Genomic DNA, 23,204 nt, shown 5'->3' on the forward strand with positions numbered 1-23,204 from the left:
AGGACGAAGGAGTACAAAGGAAAGGAAATAGCAAAAGACCTTATGGTCCTTTCGAGGCTGCTTGTTACAGAGTAGACTATGACTATGAGATCTAATTCTACATGCAGAAGGATAAGGATAGTAAAGCAAGAAGGCTACCCCGCCTCCAAACCCTCCAGTTAAAACTGGCAGAATAAAGTGAGAAAAACCACCATGCAGCATGGAAAAACTGACGTGGAGATTTCATAGAGAAGACTGAAAAAGAAAAGTTACATTCAGTAATACTTATCTATAAGCTACCACTGAATAACATGAAAGAGAAAGTAGTAAAGTAAAATGAATACGCAGATAATAAATAACTACAGCATGTCATTGTGTACGGTTACGTTGAGCTAACGGGGTGCCTGGAGACACAGTGTAGAAAATACACAGTGTGGATGTTCAGGGGTGGTGCGGCAGCCTTGCCTGGTGCTTTTATGGAGGAAGAGAAGTGAGGAAGGAAAAGGAATGAAGGAGTTCGTGAATGGAACATGGTGGAGGAGATAAGAACTAAAAGCGATAGATAGATAGATAGAAGATAGATAGGTAGGGAGAGAGAGAGAGAGAGAGAGAGAGAAGCAGAGAAGAGAGGAGAGCATAAGAAATTGAAGGAAAGTAGAAAAAAAAAAGAACAGGAGGAGGAGGAGGAGGAAAATGCAGATGAGACGCGAGAGGACAGAGTAAAAATGAGAGAGGAGGAGGAGGATGGAGGCAAAGAGAGCGAGATGGGGAGAGTGTGGGCTTTATGCTGAAGTAATGAACCTCTCAAGCAGAATTATTGATTTGAATGAACCCCTGAATGAAGCAAGAGTTGAATAATTAGCAGTAGATTTGGGTACTTTGGATGTGGATATTGGTGAGGATATTAGATGGATGTGGGTAGTGTGGGTACTGATGATGGTGTGGATATTAGTGATGAAGGTACGGATTACTGTATATGGGTAACGGTGATGAAGGTAAAGGACTGGTTATGGTATAGATAATATGTGGGTACCATACTGAAGATGATGATTTGGGTAGTACTGATAATGATGTAGTTACAGATAATAATTGTGTAGGTACTTGTGCTGACTGTGTAGGTACTGATTTGGGTGAAATAATGATATGGGTATTAATGACAGTGTAGGTTTTATTGATGATGGTGTGGATTCTGATAAGGGTGTGGGCACTGATGATGATGACGATGATTGGACACGGATAATGATGATGTGAACTGTGGTGCAAATGAAGGTGCAGTTGTGGATGCTGCTACTAATTTGGATGCAGTTACAGCTGCAGAGATGTGGGTGTGAACGTAGCTGCAAGTACCGGTGTGGATGTAGGTATGGGTATGGATGTGGGTACTTATGCAGATGAGGGCATGATAAAGCAGATACTGGTGTGGATGTAGATGTGGATGTGGATGTAAGTCTTGGTATGGATGTGCGTATTTATGCATATGAGACCTTGGTAAAATAAGTGCCATTGTGGCTGGAGGTAGAGATGGGGACGCGAGCACCGTAATAAATGCAGTTAACCTCCGTCATGAATGTGGGTGACGGCTGCAGATGTGGTCACCGAGTTTTTGGACTCTGAAATGGGTAAATCTACATAACAATGACAGAGTTCCTGGTGAGGGTGTAGAAGCTGGTACTATTCAGGGTGTGGGCAGCTTTTAGGATGGTGGGTAGTATTCAGTGTGTATCATTCTGGGTTTGAGTACTATTCACAGCGTGGGTACAATTCAGTGTGGGTACTGTTCAGAGTGCGGGTACTGTTCAGGGTGTGGATACTGTTCACGGTGTGGGTACTAGTGTTGATGTAGGTATTAATTTGCAGGTGTTGCGAATACTAGTGTGGATGCGGGTACTCACGTACAGGGGGCTTCGGGTATTAGTGTGGATGCGGGTATTCATGTGCAGGGGGGTGCTAAGAGGAATCAAAGAGGGCGGTACTAGAGTGGATAGCAATATTGAAGCGGGTACTTACGTATACGATGGTGGCGGGTGGCCGTGTGCAACGCAGGGGAGGGTGACTGGAGACCCCCCAGCCACCACCACGCGCCCCCCTCCCTCACTCATCTGGGGGGCCACCGCTCCCTGGGGCTCTGACGAAGGGAGAAAGAGAGAGTTAGATGTAGGGAGTCGTGGTAGTTGTGATAAATATTGTAATGGTGGAAGTTGTGTTAGACAGGGTAGTGGTGGTAGACAGAGTAGTGGTAGTTGTGGTAAAATAGTGGTAGTTGTGGTTGATAAAGTAGTGGTAGTTATGGTAGATATAGTAGTGGCAATTGTGATAGATATGATAGTTGTAATTGTGGTAGATATGGTAGCTGCAGTTGTGCATATATGATTTTGGTGGCATTTGTGGTAGATTTGCTAGTGGTGGTAGTTGTGGTAGGTTTGGTAATGATGGTATGTGGTTTGCAGTGAACAGTGATGGTAGTTAGTAGTGGTGGACGAACAGAGTAATGGTAGTTGTGGTTGTGGTTGGTTGACTACTGCAGTGAACTGAGTGTTGGTAGTTGGCTGTGATAGATGGAGAGAGTGGTAGTAGTTGTGGTAGGGAGTGGTTGACGGTGGACGGAGTAGTGGTAGTTGTGGCAAAGGGTTCTTCACAGTGGATTGGATTGTGGTAATTGTGGTAGTGGATGGTTAACACTGGACAGCGTGGTGGTAGTTGTGGCAGTGGTGGTGGCAAGACAGCATTTATAGTGGCACTTAGGCGGAGGGAAAGTGGCAATAATGAGTAAAACTGACGGTAATGGTGGTGGTGGCAGTGGCAGTGGTCTTGGTGGTGATGGAAGAGGTAGTGGTGGTAATGGTGATAGTGGTAGGAGTGGCTGTGGTAGAAGTGATGGTCTTGGTGGCAGTGGTCTTGGTGTTGAAGGAGGAGGTAGTGGTGGTAATGGTGATAGTGGTAGGAGTGGCTGTGGTAGAAGTGATGGTCGTGGTGGCAGTGGTCTTGGTGGTGATGGAGTAGGTAGTGGTGGTAATGGTGATAGTGGTAGGAGTGGCTGTGGTAGAAGTGGTAGCGGTGGTGGCAGTGGTCTTGGTGTTGAAGGAGGAGGTAGTGGTGGTAATGGTGATAGTGATAGGAGTGGCTGTGATACAAGTGATGGTCGTGGTGGAACTGATTTAGGTGGTGGAAGAGGTAGTGATGATAATGGTGACAGTAGGAGAGGTGGCTGTGGTGTAAGTAGTGGTGGAAGTAGCTGTGTCCGTGGTGGAAGTAGTAGACGAGAGTGGGACTGTTGTCTTAATGATGGCTAAGGTATTGGTAGTGTTGGTAGTGGTGCAGGTGGTGGTGGTACTTAAGCTACAATAAATAGAGGTGGTAGTGGTGTTACGGTTGTAAGTTGTGGTGGTAATGTAGGCGGTAGTGGATGTGGTGGTTATAGTAGTAGTAGTAGTTGTAGTAATAGTAGTAATAATAGCAGCAGCAGCAGCAGTAGTAGTAATAGTAGTAGTAGTAGTATAATTAATAGTAGTAGTAGTAGTAGTAGCAGTAGTAGTATAATTATTATTACTATTATTATTATTATTAATATAATTAGTAGTAGTAGTAGTAGTAGCAGTAATATAATTGGTGGTTACTACTAGCATAGTATAATTGGTGGTGACCACTAGTAGTAGTAGCATTAGTAAAATAATGGGTGGTAGTAGTAGTACTGTAGTGGTGGTGGTGGTGATGGTGGTGTGGAAGATAGTGATAGTAGTTATGGTAGTGATGGTGTTATGAATATTATTTAAAGAAGTGGTAGCTTAGGAGGTGGTGGGTCGGGCATTGAAATGGTATAGCCTAAGCAGTGGTAGTGGGAATGATGGTGATAACACTGAGGTAGCGGTGGTAGTTGTCGCGATTATTTAAAGTCGTGGCAGTAGGGGTGGTAGTAATTTTTAGGTATGGAGATAGTAGTTAAAGCAGCGGTGATAGTTGCGAAAGCGATGGTGACTACTGTAAGTGATGTATTGATGGTAGTAGTAATGTCATATGATGTGGTGGTAGCAGAGGAAGAAGTGGTTTCAGGAGTAGAGGTAGTCGTAAAAGTAGTCGTATAACAGCGATAATAGCAGTGGCTGTAATTATGGTACACATGGCAATAATGAAGATATTTAAAGTGGTTGTAATAAAGGTAGCTAGTAGTGGTTGTCGTCGTAAAGGTAGTAAAAACGAGTGGTGATCCAGATGATAGTGGTTGTGGTAGTAATGATGTCGTTAGAAATTGTTAGGAAGATAGTACTTAGGAGGCAGTAGAAATAATAGTATTGGAGGTAGTAGAAATAAAAGTGTTGGAGGCAGTAGAAATAATAGTGCTGGAGGTAGTAGAAATAGTAGTATTGGGAGTAGTAGCAGTGGTGGTGATATACTGGTGGAGGTACTGGTGGGAGTCGACTTTCTCAACCCCCCTCCCCTTTACACTCGTTAAGAGGGACACCGCTCCCCTGGGCTGAGGGAAGGAGTGATGTATCATAGTAATGGTGGTAGTTAGTGAGGCAGGAGTGCTGGTGCTACTGGTGATAGAGCTGGTGATGGTTTTGGTGGTGACGGTGATGGTGGTAGTGGTGCTGGTGGTGTTGTGGTGATGGTGCAGGTGCTAGTGGTGATGGTGATGATATTAATGGTGGTGGTGGTGGTGGTGGTGGTGGTGCTGGTTTTCCTTGTGGTGGTAATCGTACTGGCTGTGGTGGCGATTGTTGTGACGATGCTATTGTTGTTGTTGATGGTGACTGTGGTGGAGATGGTGTTGGCGGCATTGTGCAAGTAATTAAACTGGTGATAGTGGTATTACTGGATGTAGTGGTAGTATTTTTGATAACTGTATTATTAGTAGTGTTGTTGATAATGGTATTACTGATAATGGTAGTAGTGGTGGTGATGGTGGGGGTATAATGTTATTTTTATTGTTGGAAATGGTAGTGGTACTGGCGGCGGTGATGGTAGTACAGATGGAACTGGAGGCAGTGATTGTATGTCTTGATGGTGTGATAACGTCAGTCGTATACAATACTGTTTTCACTAAACTTAGATGTCTGGAGCATAGCAGTGTTCCTAATACAGCTGCTGAATGGCTGGTGTTGTGCCGGGATATGAATCCAGTCTGTCAGTATACACTTCTGGCTTATATAACCTACATATCCTAACGGTGCTTGAGAGGGACGCTTTCATGAGGTGACGCCGATATAACCATGCGGCGCGATTACTCGCCTCTGCCACCAGGTTATACAAATGTCCCTCAGCTACCTCCTTGTCCCCTGAAAGGAGGTTTGTAAACTGCAGGAGAATAGCAGTTTAATCCTGCAGTCCACTAGGTTCACGTTGCCGATTAGCCTGGGGGTGCAGCTACTACTACTGCTACATGTCCTTATATAAGATAACTGCGACTAATACGCGAAGCCACCTCATTTCTAGAATAATTTTCGAGGGCAAAGAAGTGAAAATTAGCTTAAGGAGTATCTTACCAGAGAAAAATACATTAAATAAAGTACCATTTCAACCAATGAGGGCTCAGAGAGTGCAGAGTCCGTGCCCTACACTTGGTGTAAGGGCCAAAATTTTGACTTTGCCTTGTGGTCTTCACGTTTGACCACATGTTCTTAAAATCAGATTAATTCATTCTTTTCTGTCCTTCAACCCTTCCACCAACTTTGGTTCAGATCGAATATAACCAAGTTATAGATCTGAACATTTGACCTTGCCTTGTGACGTTGACCTTTGACTGATTGTTCTGAAAATCGAAGCATTTCATCCCTCCCTTGACCTCACCCGTTCCACCAAGTTTAGTTAAAATCGGGTCAGAACTGTATCAAATGTGACCTCGACGTCTGACCAACAGATCAACGCTTGGGCAAATCCTCAGTCCTTCCACCAAGTTTGGTTCAAATCGGATTCAGACTGCGGGAGTTATTTTGTTCAAACACGCAGACACGCCTAGCAAAAGAATACACCGCTCGCACACTCGTGCACGCGGGCGTAAAATGTATCAACTACGTTCCACGCTTCCACTACACATTCACCCCATTTGTGTCAACCACTCATGAGCGTCGTGTGTTTGAGTTCAGATGATTCTCTTAACTGAACAGAGTAAGGTAATATAGTGCAATTCCCATAACTTGACTGGGATTTTTTCCTCTTGTTGCTTATTTCACAAAGCTCGGTGGCATAAAAAATGCTGCAGCTGTGCATGATTTCCATATCATTGTTTTCTGGTCAGCATCATAATCTAGTGTTAATCTACTGTTGCAACTCAGCATTCAAGATGGAGAGATGGTAATTTTAGGCCACGTTAAAGTAAAAATAGAGTACAGTGACAGGAGGAGGTGATAGCAGTGACGATGATGGGGTTCGTAGTGGTAGTATTTTGTGACTAACCCCTTGAACACTGCCTTTTTTTTTTTTTTTTTAATTGAATTTTGATAACTCTTGACGACTTTATTCAGCTTGAGAGATATTGGTATGTAGCGAACTGGAGGGGTTAGACAGAAACCGTCTTTAACCCCTTCTGTACGACGGGCCTTTCTTGAGCCGCATAAAATTGTCTGAAGGAAACAAGAAGAAACAGACACATCATTGTACTGAAGCACTTGATTGTGTAGATTATGGTTATGATGATTAAGACTCTAAGCAGTGGTTAAGAATTAGTAATGTTAGCAGTAGTACAGCAGTAATGGTGGTAGTGATACAGTACTAATGTAATATTAGTTGTAGTAGCAGAGGCAGCAGCAGCAGCAGCAGCAGTAGTAGTAGTAGTAGTAGTAGAAGTAGTAGTAGAAGCAGCAGCAGCAGCAGCAGCGGCAGTAGTAGTAGTAGTACTGATACAGTAGTAATGATAGTACTGTTAGTAATGGTAGTAGCAGTAGTAGTACAATAGTAGTGGTAGTAACTATGTAGTAATGGTAGTAGTAGTAGTAGTAGTAGTAGTAGTGGTGGTGGTGGTGGTGGTGGAGGTAATAATAATATCGTAGTAGTTAGCACTGGTAGTCTGTGTGGTTGGAATGAGGACAAGGGTTTTGTGGTTATGGAATGGGGTAATTCTAAGGATAATACAGAAATAATGAGGACTCCATTAGTAAGAAGGGCTGGGCGCCACTGAGTGTTGCTTGTTGTGACAGTAGTTGTGGTGGTTGTTCTGGTGGTAATGTTGGTTGGATGGTTGTAGGGGCGAGTGTTGTGAATGTTGTTGTGGTAATGTTTGGTTGGATGGTTGTAGGGGCGAGTGTTGTGAATGTTGTTGTGGTAATGTTGGGTGGATGGTTGTAGCGACGAGTGTTGTGAATGTTGTTGTGGTAATGATGGGTAGATGGTTATAGAGACGAGTGTTGGTTAGGCTAAAGGCTGGTTGTGAATGAATATTTGTAGTGGTAGTTGTAGTGATGATAACAGCTGTAATATTGTTGTAAGAATATATGGTTGTGAGAAATAGTTGTAGTGGTAGGTGTGGTAATGATGAAAAAACTATACTGTTTGTGAGAAAATTGATAGAGTGATAATACTGACTGGACTGTGGCTTGATGGTGAGAAAGTTGGCTAAATTATGGATAGTGGTCGTGAGAATTCAACCGTGATTTTCTTGATACCTCAGCTGCTGCAGAAGGAATACAAATGGCATTATTATCGGGCCAATAAGTCTGTGAAAAAGGAAGTGATTTGGTTTTCTCAGACATTTTTTTTCCCCACTGTTAAGCTGTGTGTCTGCCGGTACTTGCGTGTTTTTGTACCTGTTTGTCTGTCTGTCTAATTGTCTGTCTGGTCACCCATCCATCTGTCTCCATCTACCACCGTATGCCTGTCTGACTGTCCATCCATCCATGTGTCTATTTGTTGATGACTATCTGTATATCTGTCTGTCTGTCTGTCTGTCTGTCTCTCTATTTATTTGTTACTTGTATATCTGTGTATTTATCTATATTTGTCTGTCTGTATCTTGCCGGTCTGCCTCTCTACTTATCTGTCTATTTGTCTGTCTTCCTGCTTATCTGTGTATGTTTGGCTCTCTCTACCTATTTATCAATCCATCTCACGAGACGTCAGCGCTCCCAGGCTACCAATGGATTCAGTGGTGCGGGTATGTGTGTGTGTGTGTGTGTGTGTGTGTGTGTGTGAGGGGGGATTGAGGAGACGCGGGATCGATAAGGATTACACCAGGACTTCGCTGCCTGATGCTGAGGACTCCTTGAAGTACATGAGGGCTCTTAAGAAAAGCTGGGAGGGGGTCTTATGGACGGTTGGGGAGTCCTATAGTTCGTTCACATTAACTTGACGGATTTTTTTTTATTTTTGTCTTTTTGCAACGTATTTCATGTAGCTCAGTGGCTGAATAGGACAATTTTACGACCCTGCTTCCTTTCCATGGCGTGTTTAGTATCTTGCACCTTATTTTAGTGCTAATATCTGTTTGTGGCTCAGCATGCAGGAAGGAGATGGTAGTTTAACGAACAGTAAAAGTGACCAGAGTAAAGGAATAAATGGGGATTCGTATGGGCAGTTACTCTGGGAATTAATACGAGGAGCGTGATGTTGAGTAGCAGAGATAGGTGGGTAAGGTTCGTTGGAGAGTGGGCGAGGTGGCTGAGAGGTGAGCTGGAAAGTGCGGAAAATGGGTGGGAGAGGTGTGTTGGAGGGTGGGAGAGGTGGATGCAGGAGTGGAAAAGGGAATAAGATTGTTGGAGGGGGGGGGAGGGGGAAAGTGCGTTGGAGACTGGGATGGGTAAAATAATAGAAGTTTAGAGAATTAGGAAATATGGATTGGAGAGTTGGAAAGGTGCGCTGAAGTGGGAGAGGTGCGTGGAGGAATGGAAGAGATTGGTTACGTGAGGGGATGAAAAAGAGAAAGGTGTGAGAGCAGTTGGGATGGTGCGTTGAGGTGGGGACGGTGCATGGGAGTGGGAGAGGTAAGACGGGTGTGAGGAGAGTCGGAAGGGTGTATTAGAGAGTGGGAGAGGTACGAGAAAATACTATAAGACACGTGGGGAAGTGGAAAGGGAGTAGGAGTGTGGAAGGGGTGCGCTGAAGAATGGGAAAGGGAAGAAGAGTGTGAGAAGTAGTTGGAAGGGTGCGTTGCGGACATAGAGATGGTGTTTGGGGGAATGGGGAAGGTGCGTTTGGATGGGAAAGGTGCGTGGAGCAAACGGGGAGCTATGTGGGAATGTAGGAGAGGAAAGAAGAGTTTGGGAAGAAGTTGAAAAGGCGTGTTGGAGAACAAGGAAAGTATGTGGAGGAATGGAATAGATACCTGGGGCAGTGAGGAAGGGAAAAAGGAAAATGTAGGAGAGGCACATGGGGGAGGACGAAAAATAGTCTTTGAACAGATATGACAGGATGAGATAAAAAAAGTTAAATTGGATCCCGGGAAAATCTGCGAGCACAAACCAGACTGAGGGTGGCTGGTGGAATTAAATGACGGTCGCCGAAATATCAGAAAACTGTTGCTAGGGAAAGACCAGAGTCGCAGAAATATCCTTGGAGTTTTAAAATCTGGAGGGGGAACGGCGAGACTAGTGATTAAGATGGCTAAATAACAACATCGATGGTTGGGATTGCACAAAATAACGCGAATGGTGACTAGAGCTGCTAGATACAATATTGGTGACCGAATTAGTACAAAAATAAGAAGAGTAATAACTGAAGCTGCTAAAAATATTAAGAGTGGGAGCTAAAAATAAAAAGAGAGATGGTTGGCGTTGCTGTAAAAACAAGAGTGGCTGAAATTTAATTCCAATAATAGTGGCTGATATTGCTGAAAAAAGGGAGCGCTGAACTTGCTAAACAGACCAGAAAAGTGTCTGAAACTACAAATAAAAAAAGTACTGCTTGAAAAAATAATTAAAATGCAGTAATAGGAATGGCAAGTGGATAAAATTTTCTAAAAACAACAGTATATTAATAATTACAAGAGAGTGTCCTAAATTGCTGGTAAAGAGAAGAGACAGAAGCTACGTCATAAAAAGAGAGAAGTTAACAGCAAGGGAAGTATTTAGTGGTGGCAGATACTGCTAATAATGACGAGATAACCGAGTGTCTGTGTAGGGGTAGTAATCTTTCAGTTTTCAGTAGGAGACTCTGAGTACCTATCCTGAAGTATAACAGTTTGTTTTTGTGTATGGTGGATTAATTTGCTCCTGTACTGTAAGTTGTTGATGCAGTCTGTGTTGATATTAGAAAGGAATTGCTTACATTAACGAGAGAAGTGGCCGAATCTGCTAAAAATAACACGAAGAGGGCCCGAAATTGTCAGAAATAACAGTACTATATTTGTGACCGAAGTTGCTAAGATAGCAAGAGAAGCAGGTAAACTGCTAAACATAACAAGACTAATAACTGAAACTACCTGAAATTGCTAAATATTGCACAAGTATCATTCGAAAGAGCTAAAAATAACTGGAGAAGTAATTAAAAATAGCTGAAAATGACATTGGGGTTAATTGAAGCTGCTATAAGAAGAGCAATAACCGATATAGCCTAAAATAACAAGACTAGTCGCTAGTAACGCCTGATATTGCTATAAACAACAAGAGAAGTTGCTGTATTTGAAAATAACTGTGCTTATGACTGAAATGCTTAAAATAAAACAAGTAGCATTCGAAATATCTGATAAAAACAAGAGTAGTCGCTAGTAGTGATTTAATTGCCCAAAATAACCAGAGATGTAGTTGCAGTAGCCTAAAATAAAAAAAAAGGACTTACTAGTTGTGGCTGAAATTGCAAAAAATAAAACGAGTACCATTAGAAATTGCTTAAAATAACAAAAGAACAGCCGAAGTAGTCTAAAATAACAACGTGTAGTTGCCAGTAGCATCCGAATTCGCTAAAAGTAACAACAGAGAAGCGGTGGGTTGGTTCGGGTTGAGACTGGTAAAGGAAGGCTGGCTCGTTGGATAGCAGTGCAATGAAGGGCTGGGGATTACGGCCTGGGATGGGGACGCGGACGGAGGCGCTGCTGGTGGTAGTGGTGGGTGGGGAATTACTCAGCGGCGGGCGAGGGGAGGAAGGCTTAGGCATAATCCCGCGTCTTTGTTGATGTTCACGCCGGGATGAGAGCGTCGGGGGCCTGGCGCGGGTTGGTGGGTGGGTTGGTTGGGAGGGGGTGCGAATTTTGCTGAGGAGGGGGTGTGGGGGTATGTGGAAAAGTTGAAGTGAAGGGGAGACTGTTTTGTGTGTGTGTGTGTGTGTGTGTGTGTGTGTGTGTGTGTGTGTGTGTGTGTGTGTGTGTGTGTGTGTGCGCGCGTGTGCGCGCGCGTGTGCGTGGCTTTGCGTGCGTGCGTGCGCGCGGAGCAGTAGCATGAGTTGTTTAAGTGGGGGGAAATGGGATGGGTGTGGGGGAAGTTAGGGTCATTCGTGGGGAAGGAGTGGGTGCGTAGTGGATTGGCAGGGTTTGAGAGAGATCCCTGTAGGGGAGTGATAAGGTGTGTAGATTATAGTTACATCTTGTGTGTAAAGGAGTGGTATGGAGTGGAAGGGAGTGAGAGTGGTTCGTAGAGCAGGAATGTGAGTGAGAGATAGCCTATATGTGGGGTTGGGATAGCTATGTGGAGGAGTAGGTTAGGTAAGGGGCTTGAGGTGGTGAGTGGGGATGTAGGGTGAGGGTGAGGCGTATCGGGAAGCGAGAGGGGCCTTTAGTGGAGGAGGAGTGTGAGAGGTGTGGGGAAGGGAGTGGGAGAGGATGGGGTCAGTGTAGGAGAGGTGTGTGTATGGGAGGGATATGTGTGGAAATGGTAGAAGTGTTTAGGTGAGGAGAAATTGTGTGTGATGAGTAACTGGGAGTATAGAGGTGAAAGAAAGTACTGCATGGGTGAATGGAGGGTGTGTGGGAGAAAAACGAGTATCAGAATATAAGAGTTGGAAGATTGGTAGACGATGGTTGTAGAGGAGTATGTGGGGGTAGGAAACAGTGCAAGACACCGTTGAGGGGTACTGAGTAAGAGTGTGGGGAGATGGGGAGTGGAAAGATAGATGTGTAGGAGAAGGTGTATGTGTAAGGTGGAAACTTGGAGAGGGTGGTTGTGGAAGAGTATGTGTGCTACCAGCGAAGACAGCACATAAACCGTCAAAACACCCCGTCATATGACACCAGTCTGCTCTCTCTCTCTCTCTCTCTCTCTCACACACACACACACACACACACACACACACACACACACACACACACACACACACACACACACACACACACACACACACACACACACACACACACACACAGGGACTAAATGACTAAGTACTCTAAATGAAGTCCTCAGTGTCAACAAAACTCTGTGCATCCTACTCCTACCAACATTTCACGAATGGAGCCGTCACAAGAGCATTGAAGTGGCCCAAACACCTCCCCAGAGGACATCAATCTGTGCCAAACTTGGAATGTCAGCTACTGAATCCCAAATGGTAGCGTGCTTGTTTATGAGGGTTCAGAGTTCTGCTATATCCATCCATCCATCCATCCAGGATTACATACCTACATACATATTTTTACTTCCATACGTTCGTACAAACTCAGCTTCAATAGTGTAGTTGATAGGAGGCATGGTGGGAGTAGGGAGGGAAGGGGGAGGGATTACAGGAGGGGGGAAGGGGGAGCGTGGGAGATAAGAGGAGGACGTGCGGGAGTGGAGGGGACAATAGAGGGATTATTGGAATGGGACAGATAACAGGAGGGATTTCGGGAGTGAGAGATAATAGAGATGGAGGTGAAGTGCTAAAAGGGAATGATCGTGCGGGAAAAGAGCGGACGCGGGTTAGAGAGAGAGAGAGAGAGAGAGAGAGAGAGAGAGAGAGAGAGAGAGAGAGAGAGAGAGGAGAATTAGCTCTGGTAATGGTTTTCCAAAAATGAATGAAATCGGCCTGAGTTCTGAAATAAATCCATTAGCATTAGCCAGAATGAAATACCTAAGCTTAAAATGTGACCTTGCTAGAGAGAGGATTTTTCAACTCCCCGACTAGTAGGGAGGGATTTCTCCTATCTGTCCCCCCCCCCCAGAAAAAAAAATCTCTTAGATATAATAACAACAACGACAATAATAATAATGATAATAATAATAATAATAATAATAATAATAATAATAATAATAATAATAATAATAAAAGTGAAAGGACCGTATGCCAAGCGGCATAGGAGATTTCATAAAACATTTCCTTACCAGTTTATTTAGCATTTTGCTTCGTAATATTCTGTTTTATGCCATTTGTGTTGTTTAAATATTGGCATAGGGAACATCGAAGAGAATTTTAAGGTACTCGCTTAAAGGCTGCCTTTGGGGGCCTTTGCTTGATGTCGAGGAAGGAATCATAACTCGGGAACCAGTGGCCCAATTAGAGTGGAAATTGTTTTATTCTTCAAGTTAGAGCATTTTAACGGCACCTTTCTTTAACAAAAATTGCGCTACATGCACCGGTTTTTGCTGTGTTACGGTAACAAACAAACATACAGAAATCGGATCATTATAATATAGATAAAGTGCAGAATAAATCGCAAATGAAATGATGTAAAGGGAAAGTCGCTTAGAATATGATCTAAAGAGCAAACCATGTCAATACGAGACGTTCTACCAGAGTCTTCCCCCCCCCCAGAAAAAAAAAAAAAATCTTGCGGTAATGAGAATAGAAAAAAAAAATCGCCATTCAGAGAGGTTCTGTGTGAGCTGAGTAAAGATCGTCCAGATGTAGCCAGAATAAAAAGAAAGTAATTGTAGTGAAGGTAAAAGGAGGAACAATGGTGCAAAAGAAAGAGAAAGATATGAGAGAAGGAAACAAGAATCGTGGAGAAGGTTTATGAAGAGAAATGATTGGTGCTGAGAGAGAGAGAGAGAGAGAGAGAGAGAGAGAGAGAGAGAGAGAGAGAGAGAGAGAGAGAGAGAGAGAGAGAGAGAGATTGTTATGAAGAGAAATGAGTGGTGCAGAGATGGGAAGAGGGGGATCTGTGGCAAAGCTTCACCCAGCTCTAGAGTACAGGGCTCCCTTGGGGGTGCTCTGGCCTTAATTGAGAGAGAGAGAGAGAGAGAGAGAGAGAGAGAGATTATGGAGGTAGGGTTGTTACATACAAGTATTGTGGAATAAAGGTTAGCCTGTGAGAGCGGAGGAGTGGGTGTGTTGGACAGGCTTAACTAAGAATGGAGAGAGGTTGTGTGTACCAGTTATCCTTGGAAGTAGGAGGGAAAGACTTCTACCCACATACTCCCCGAGTGACGTAAAATGCGACTTAAAACTGCAGGAGTATGAAGCAGCATCCCCCCCACCCCCACCCCCCACATCGTTTGGCCTCAGCTACTAAACACGAATTGCACGCAGCTTCGCACCTCTTACTACACATGAGGGCAATTAATAAGGAATCAGAAAAATGAAATTGTGCATGTAGCAGAGTTGCGTGGAGAGACATACTGACAAATGCGGAAGTGGAGTGCTGTCGTGTTGATGTGAATGCGTTTGAAAGCATTAGGAGAATTTCTTTTTGAGATGGTTTGGCTATCTGTATGTGGATGAGGTGGTGGAGGGTGAAGGGAAGGGGAAGACCTAGGATGAGATGAGGGAGTCTATGAGGGAAGAGTGAGTTGGAGAAAGGGCAGCCGGTTGGGGGAGGATAGGGTGACATGCAGGCGATTTGTTTGTGGCCACCTCCTACGGGATTAAGGCGTTTGACGACAGATATATAGATACATATATAGATAGATAGACAGATAGAATTTGGAATAGGGGAAAAGACCGATAACTGTAACGGATATTATGATCGCCACTGCAGGACTGGGATTGGGTGTGTATAAAAAATGATACATGTGAATGTCCAGGTGTTGCAATGGCTATGTTTGTGTGTGTCATAGTCGGTATATTTTATTGGTATAAACCGATGGGTCGCAAACAAATCCATGCAAATAACACATTACCAACGCTCACTTTAAGTGTCTAGTACGGCTTATTGCCTCTATATATCCGTGTGTGTTGTAAAATGAGACATTCGTGTGGAGTCAGAGAACAAGCAACCCCCCTTCCTGGTCGCGATGCGGCATACTCAAGACCCACCACTTACGCTGCGAAGTGGCGAGGGAGGAGCTGTGATTGTATGGTAGATTTTCTTAGGAGAAGTGGCTGGCAGTGTGGAAGAGACTCATGTCGCCTTCCTGTGGTCTTGGGTGGTTTCCCAGAGTTTTTGACCTTGCTCTTTACAGTACGATGAATTCTTATTTTTTTCTTACTATCGTCAAGTGATTTAAACTTATGGAATGCCTATCGTAATGAAGCAATAAACAGATTTCTCTTACGCCTTCACTGCGAGCGACCTCGCTTCTGTGTTTATTACGCCTTTGCCGAAGCGAAATAATATTGTCCGCCGAGCAAAAAATAGATAAAATACCGACGGCATCGTATTGAAGGGACTAACAATAATTTGTCTGTTATAATATTTTCTTAGTAACAAGGCACATGGTAGTTTGGTGGTAGAAGTCTGTTCAGAAATATTTCGTATCCGAGAGGTGGCCGGAGGTTTTTCGGTTTTAAATAACACTGCCAGGGACTTGGGGTGGTCTCCTAGCATTAACGTAATGTAGCTTTGGGCCCTTCTACGCACTGCACCCTCTTAACCTCAAAAGAGGTGATATGGGATTGGCTGCCTCAATTTTATTTATTTATTTATTTATTTATTTATAGTATCGTCATAGGTTGCATAAAACAAGAAAGTATTTACGTGCCTTATCCAGAAACACAACTTTAAGGAAGAGACGCCAAGGAACCTCTAAACGTTTTCAATCCGATAACTTAACTTTTAAATTAAATTTTCATTGCTTTCTATGTTATTCAGCTTAGGTTAGACCATTTGAAATGGAAAAACTGGATATAACCTTCATTTACCTGTTCATTACGAGAGGTCTTCCCAAAGCTGAACTGTGTGGAGATAGCAAGAATAGACCAATATAATACTTCACTGGATAGGAGGATAAACCTACTAAAATACTGCCCATAGACTATGTAGGTGGTGGTGGTGGTGGTGGTGGTGGTGGTGGACAGGGACGCCTTCATGTGGTGGCACCGATAATAGCTGGGCTACTTCACTGCCCTGTTGTACATACGTCCCTCAACTCCATCCCCATCCCTGTCCCGCAGAGAAGGATGGTGGACTGCAGAACGGCAACTTTATAGGGTGCAGGGAACTGGTATCACGTCTCAGATGAACCTGGGGCTACAACTTCTACAACAGCAATCATTACTAGACTATGTAGGAGAGGGTAGAGGAAAGGAAGAGGACGAAGTTATTTAGAGAAGGACAAAGAGGGCATCTGGGAGAACGAGGGATGGAGGGAGATGAGGATAGATTAGGTGGGAGGGAAGAGAAGTGGATGTAGCAGAGAGGATTATGCAGGATGATAGGACGGTGCTTGTGTAGGAGGAAGAGAGAGAGAGAGAGAGAGAGAGAGAGAGAGAGAGAGATTGTAGAAGGGTGTGTGTGTGTGTGTGTGTGTGTGTGTGTGTGTGTGCGCGCGCGGTAGGGAAGGTAAGTGGTAAGGAAGGGTGGCTGTGGGAGATTAGGTAAATAAAGGCTATGGGAGAGGTTTGCAGATGGTGTATGTGGGAGGAGGAAGTTCACAGGGAAGGACATATACGTGAGAGTGATGAAAAGTGATCTGATTAACTGGGAGAAAAGAGCGATGGTGTAGGTGGAAGGAGCGTTGTGTAAAGATGTAGTGTGCGAGGTGTGTCTGTCAAGGTGTATGTGGAGGGTGTGTATAGGAGTATAAGTGGGAGGGGTGTGTAGAAATGTACATAGGGGAGAACTGTTTAGCGGCGTATGAGTGTGTGTGTGTGTGTGTGTGTGTGTGTGTGTGTGTGTGTGTGTGTGTATGTTTATGGGAGGGATCTGTGTAGGGATATAAGTAGGAGAAGTGTGTGAAGAGGTGTATGTGAGAAGGGTATGTGTAGAGGTATATGTGTGAGGGGTGTGTCTAGGGGTATATGTATGAAAGGTGTGTGTAGGAATGTATGTGTGGAGGGATGTGTGGATGGTGTATGTGGGAGTGGTGTGTAAAGGACTACGTGTGGGGGTGTATGTGTAAGGGTCTATGTGGGAGGGGTGTGTGTAGGGATTTATTGGGTGTTCATGTGTGATGGTGTATGTGAGAGGGATCTGACCTGCTTGAGAGAATATGTGGGAGGACTGTGTGTGAGGGTAGCAAAAATGAGCTTGAAAGAGGAAAAGTGTGTTGGAGAGAAAGAGTGTTGGAGAGGGAAAAACTGTGTGTGTGTGGGGGTGGGAGATAGATAGATAGATAGACAGATAGACAGATAGATAGATAGAGATAGATAGATAGATAGATAGATAGATAGAGAGAGAGAGAGAGAGAGAGAGAGAGAGAGAGAGAGAGAGAGAGAGAGAGAACGCTTGAAGAGGGACGTCTGTGAATGAAGATGAGTATGTAGGTGAGATCGTTGAGCGGGAGTGAGAAAATGTATGTGTGAGAGAAAGAAAGGGTGAGGAAAACTGTGTGGGAGTGAGGAAAAGTATGTGCCAGCCTGTAGGAGGGGGAAACTAGGTCCCTGAAATGTATGCAAATGAAAAGCAAGAGAGGGAAGTGGCACAGAACCCCAAGCCATATCTACCAGAGTTATGCCTGCCAGAAAACATGCACGCGTCCCGTTTTCTTTGCTACAAATCGTTTTTCTTACCAGCGCGCGCACGCACACACACACACACACACACACACACACACACACACACACACACACACACACACACACACACACACACACACACACGCAATTTAAAAAAAAAGCACAGGTCTCTCGGTACATGAAAGCCACGGAACAAACACACACGTGGAAAAATAAAAAGAATAACCAGGGAAAAAAAGTGCTACAAAAGGGTAACATTCCTTTGCCCACAAAAATCTCTCTCTCTCTCTCTCTCGCCCACAAAGTTTCTATTTATAGTAAAACTCGGTACATATATTTGAAAAGAAACATTGCTTGCTGCAGTCACGGGCAAGCGTCTGTCGGTATACTGCTGGAGAGGAAAGAAGTGTGTGTGTGTGTGTGTGTGTGTGTGTGTGTGTGTGTGTGTGTGTGTTCTTACCAATAATGTTTATGCATGCATGTGTGACTGGAAATATGTTAGTTGAAGTATGTGGGTGTATATTATATCTATCTGTCTATCTATCTATCCATCTGTCTGTCTGTCTGTCTGTCTATCTATCTATCTATCTATCTATCTATCTATACAGAGAGAGAGAGAGAGAGAGAGAGAGAGAGAGAGAGAGAGAGAGAGAGAGAGAGAGAGAGAACGAGAGAGAGAGGAAAGAGTACGTCTAGAGAATCAGACATACAGAGACATAGAGAAAAGCGAGAGGCACACACATCCCTCCTTCCCGCCCTCAGCGCAATGCAAAGTGTGAGAGTGAGAGCGTGTGAATGTGTAACATCAATTCATACCCCACCTTCAGCACCACCACCACCAGTAGGGGAAGGAACACTCATTTTTACCTCTCGCCTTTACGACTCAACTACCGCACATTGTAACTTGAGGGCACGAGGGGAGACGGCCATTGAAGGGGTCTTGGTGCGAGCAAGGAAGAGGGGCGAGACGGTGTTTTTTGAGGACTAAGAGAGTGTTGATGATCTTGAAGATGCAGTTCCGGGGTCGTTTAGCTGGCTTTCTTACCCCGCGACTAGATGCATTGCGTTTATGGTGTAAGAGGGAATAATTGTATTGCTGTGTTTTGTTTATGTTAGTGTTGATTTGATTAGTACTGATGATTCTGAAGACTCATTTCTGGGGTTGTTTGGCTTGCTCTCTTCCCTGCGACTCGATGCATTGCGTATATGGTGAGAAAGAGAATGTTATTTTGTGGTGTTTTGATTACGCTTATGTTGATTATGTTTTTCCCGCGTGGTAAGATGAAGGGTATGTGGGTGGCTTATCTTTGTCTTTTTGTTTTTGTGTTTGCTGGAGAATACTTGAACTTAAACCTATATCGGCCATCTTCACAAGGTATACTACCCCTGCTTTGTATCATCATAAACCACCATCTCAGGCCGTTTCATCCATTCCTGTCAGACCACTTTTTTTTTTTTTTTCTGCGTCAGCGTCCATCGAATTTCTAGGAGAAATCGTAGAATTACATCTGTATCGTCGTTTTGAAGAAGTCAGTGAAGAATTTCTAACCAGTTCAAATCGGGGGGTCTCACCTAGGCTGAATAAAACCGTCTAGTAGTGGCAGGAATGATACGTTTGAATCATCATTATACTGAAGGGGATTAATTATCAGTAGTTATGCAGTTCATGAGTTATTGGTTGACCTGTCCAGTAACAAGATGAATTATGGTCGAATTATTAGTTATGCTGGTCCCGAATGACAATCACTCCAGTAATACACCTACCGACCAATCACTCCGCTGATAGTTCTGTGTTTGTTTTGTGAGTCAGTCAGTCTGACAAATAAGGAAGTGAAGGAGTTGTGGTGTGGATGTGGATGTGATGGAAAGAGTTAAGAGAAATACATTGAGGTGGTTTGGCCATATGAAGAGAATGGAGAGCGAGAGACTGACGTGGAGAGTATGCGAGTGAGGTGGAGGGGAGAAGAGGGAGGGGGAGGTCAAGGATGAGGTGGAGGGATGGAGTGGAGAGGAATATGAGAGAGGGGGTGTGAGCTGGGAGCAGGGCAGTGAAATGGCGGGGGACAGGGCGACAGGGAGGCGATTTGTTTTTGGCCACCTCTTACGGGATTAAGGCGTCTGGCAATAAATAGACGGATGGAGAGTTTTGTGAGTATAAACATCAGTCACACTCCAAATTATTATCAGTCCCGTTCCCGAATAATCACCTGCATAACACATGTCGAATTATCACTCCGACATATTTTTCTTTACCGCGCGATTAATAATACGAGTCACATTAAGAATGTTCAACAGTTGTATGTCCAAATAATCGCCCGAGTAATATATCTGCCGAATAATTACCCAAATAAAACACCTATCGAATAATCACCCGAGTAATACACCTGCCGAGTAACGAGTAATACATGTCGAATAACGAGTAATGCACCTGTCGAATAACGAATAATGCACGTGTCAAATAATCACCCGTGTCATACATGTGTTGAATAATTGCCATGATAATAATTCCAGCTTTATCTCATTCTCTCCATGGGGATTCAAGGAACACATTTACATTCTAATTTACTAGGGAGGATAATCGTAGTTTGCCTTAATCCTGTCTCTGGGAATGTGAGTGGGGTGGGGGTGTTTATGGGAACAATGCGGGTATTAGGGGGTAATTGTAATGGTGTGGGGAGAGAGAGAGAGAGAGAGAGAGAGAGAGAGAGAGGTTAGGGAGAATAAATATATAGGAGAATGCATTTTTGCCACGAACTGTTATTTGAGAGAAAGAGAGAGAGAGAGAGAGAGAGAGAGAGAGAGAGAGAGAGAGAGAGAGAGAGAGAGAGAGAGAGAGAGAACAAGCACCCCCATCACAAAACCCCCACCACATAACACCACCTCATGACAACACACACACGCCACCGTAAAACCTTCCCCGCTGAAATGAGGTGGCCGTGGAAAATGGCAAGTCCTTTATGTCTACCCCTTGCTGGGACTCTCATCATGTACGTCTACGCTTTAATGAGAGGAACAGCGAGTGGTAGAAGTGTTAACATTATCTGTCTGTTTGTGAAATAAGTACGAGGCAACAATGTAGTTACCTATCTATTTTGTTCTTTCTCTTGAATCCCCCCCCTCTCTCTCTCTCTCTCTCTTTCTCTCTCTCGTCTATCATATACGAGTATATAGCAGAGAGAGAGAGAGAAGAGAGGGAGAGAGAGAGAGAATTGATGTGCGCGAGGTACGCTATGAATATAGCCTTCCTACAAACAGTAAGCTCTGGGTACGATCAGACGTGCTATCAAGATATAGACGGTGGATATTAGAGCGTGATGGGTGACGCGTCAAGGTGACACAGCAACTCAGATATGAAGAGCAATGCGATGTACACCTGAAACGATATACTGAGTGAAATTTAAGACTCATATACAGTTGCATGAATAAACCAGCCAGTGAACACACCAAACTTAGCAGTCAACCATTAGTGTCACCCACCGATCAGAGGTGCCAGTTATTCAGTCAGATTAACCTCACCAATCCATGAATCAGGTCAAACAGCAGTGATCCAGGTCATCTTCCCCAATCACTCAGTCAGACAAGCACACAGTCGGGCAATCAGGCCAGGCACATAATCAGCCACTAATAGACGGACCAGTGTCACCAATCAGCACAGAGCGTTCAAACGCACCAGTCAGCCAGTCAGTCATACTCACCAGTCAACCAGTCAGGCGAGACCCAATAATCAGCCCATCAGGTAAAACTCCTCAATCGTCCCGTTAAATCAAGCACACCAATCAGACACTTAGGTCAGGCGCACCAATCATCCAGTCAGTGGACAGGTTAAATGTCAGTCAGGTCAGCTCCCCAATCATCCAGTCAGGCCAAGCTCACTAATTATCCAATCGCGTCAAACTCGCCAGTCATCCAGTCACGCCAAACTCGCCTATCATCCAATCACGTCAAACTCGCCAATCATTCAATCGCATCAAACTCTCCAATCATCCAATCACGTCAAACTCGCCAATCATCCAGTCACGTCAACTCGCCGATCATCCAATCACGTCAAACTCGCCAATCATCCAGTCACGTCATACTCGCCAATCATCCGGTCGCCTCAGACCCTCCAATCATCCAATCACGTCAAACTTGCCAATCATCTAATCATGTCATATTCGCCACTCATCTAATCACGTTATATTCACCAGTCATCCTTGTCGGGTCACCAGTCTGTCAATCAGATCACCAGTCAGTCAGTCAGATCACACCAACCAGTCAGTCACATTACTCCAATCAGTCACTCATATCATAGCACTCAGTCAGTCAGGTCATACCAATCATATCTCACCAGTCACCCAGCAAGGTCAGACTCACTACTCAGCCAAGCAGATCACAGTCACGTTATCCTGTCGGGTCAGGGCCATCTATGAGCCAATCAGGTAAACCACTCCTCATTCCTCTCACCTGTATGATGGCCGCCACTCCAGATCCACCAATAAATCCATCACCTCATACACCTCATTCACCCTTACTGCCCACGCACCTCTTGCCAATCACCCGCTATCACATGAATCGCCGTATTATTCTCCTAATTACCTCTCTTATTCCAATCACCCTTCCATTCTTCCAATCATTGTTCCATTTTCCAATCACCGTTTCGTTCTTCCAATCATCACTCCATTCTTCTTGTCACCGTTCTGTTCTTTCAATTATCAACTTATTCATCCAGTCATCAGCGCTTTCTGCCAATTACCGTCTTATTCATCCAGTGACCGTCGCCTTCTTCCAGTTGCTCTTTCATTAATCCAGTCACCATCTCTTTCTTCCACTCACCACCCAATCCACCAATCACCAATCATTCCACAAATGCCACCATGGCAAGGAGGATGATAGCAAGAGTAAGTAGGTTATCCCGCCAGCAGAGGACGCTGTCGTCAGTTATTATTAAGCCCCTTAAATTCTGCAGAACTAGGGAAACATGCTTCGTTTTCCGGTTTCATGTTTGCATTTTCCCAGCTTATTCTTCCAGAGTCGACGAAACACAACACACTTAGTTTCCTTGTTTTGTCATTGCCGGATTCTGTTTTTCTTTATGCAAGGAGAAATCAACAAAAAACTTGAAGCCTGCATTTTTTTTTTGGGAAAAAAAAAAAGAAGCCAAATTCAAGATCCGTTCACTTCGAGATGCGTGGACACTTTGCGTTTAAAAGACTGGAGGTGACAAATCACTATCCCACTACACCATCTACCATCCTAACCAACATCGACTCCAATCTTTTTTCCTTATTATCATCCAATCCACCAAACACTACCCCCATTTGCCATTACCCCAGTCACCGTCCGAGCCACCAGTCACCCCAGTTACCAGTCAGTCCACAATTGCCACCATCAAAGCAAGGATGATGGCCAGGTAAGTAGGTTATCAGGCTAATACAGCGCTCTCTTCACTCAAGACCCTAAGATTGTTGTTGAAAGCAGGGAAACATGCTTCATATTCCTGTTTCTTGTTTTCTTGTTACCCCCTTGTGATGAAATTCCACTTCACTGCGAAACTAGAAAAACTTGCTTCATTATGTTCCGTCCTTGCCCCGCTACATCAATCACGGCATCACCAATCAACCTATTCAACCAGTAATCCATCCCTA

The 23,204-nt window shown here is 44.2% G+C and overlaps 1 protein-coding gene across 1 annotated transcript in view; it reads right to left on the reverse strand.

Annotated features, from left to right (window-relative positions):
- The window catches only part of LOC145406769 (cell adhesion molecule Dscam1-like), a 235,237-nt gene that overhangs the window by 138,764 nt on the left and 73,269 nt on the right, over positions 1-23,204 (reverse strand). The window contains exon 5 of the mRNA XM_080277865.1: positions 1,987-2,104. Within this exon, the coding sequence (XP_080133991.1) occupies positions 1,987-2,104 (118 nt within the window). The remainder of the gene's footprint in view (positions 1-1,986; positions 2,105-23,204) is intronic.

The sequence above is a fragment of the Coenobita brevimanus genome, chromosome 71 (assembly GCF_032717465.1).
Source record: "Coenobita brevimanus isolate Jiangsu-jjx chromosome 71, ASM3271746v2, whole genome shotgun sequence".
Lineage (NCBI taxonomy): Eukaryota > Metazoa > Arthropoda > Malacostraca > Decapoda > Coenobitidae > Coenobita > Coenobita brevimanus.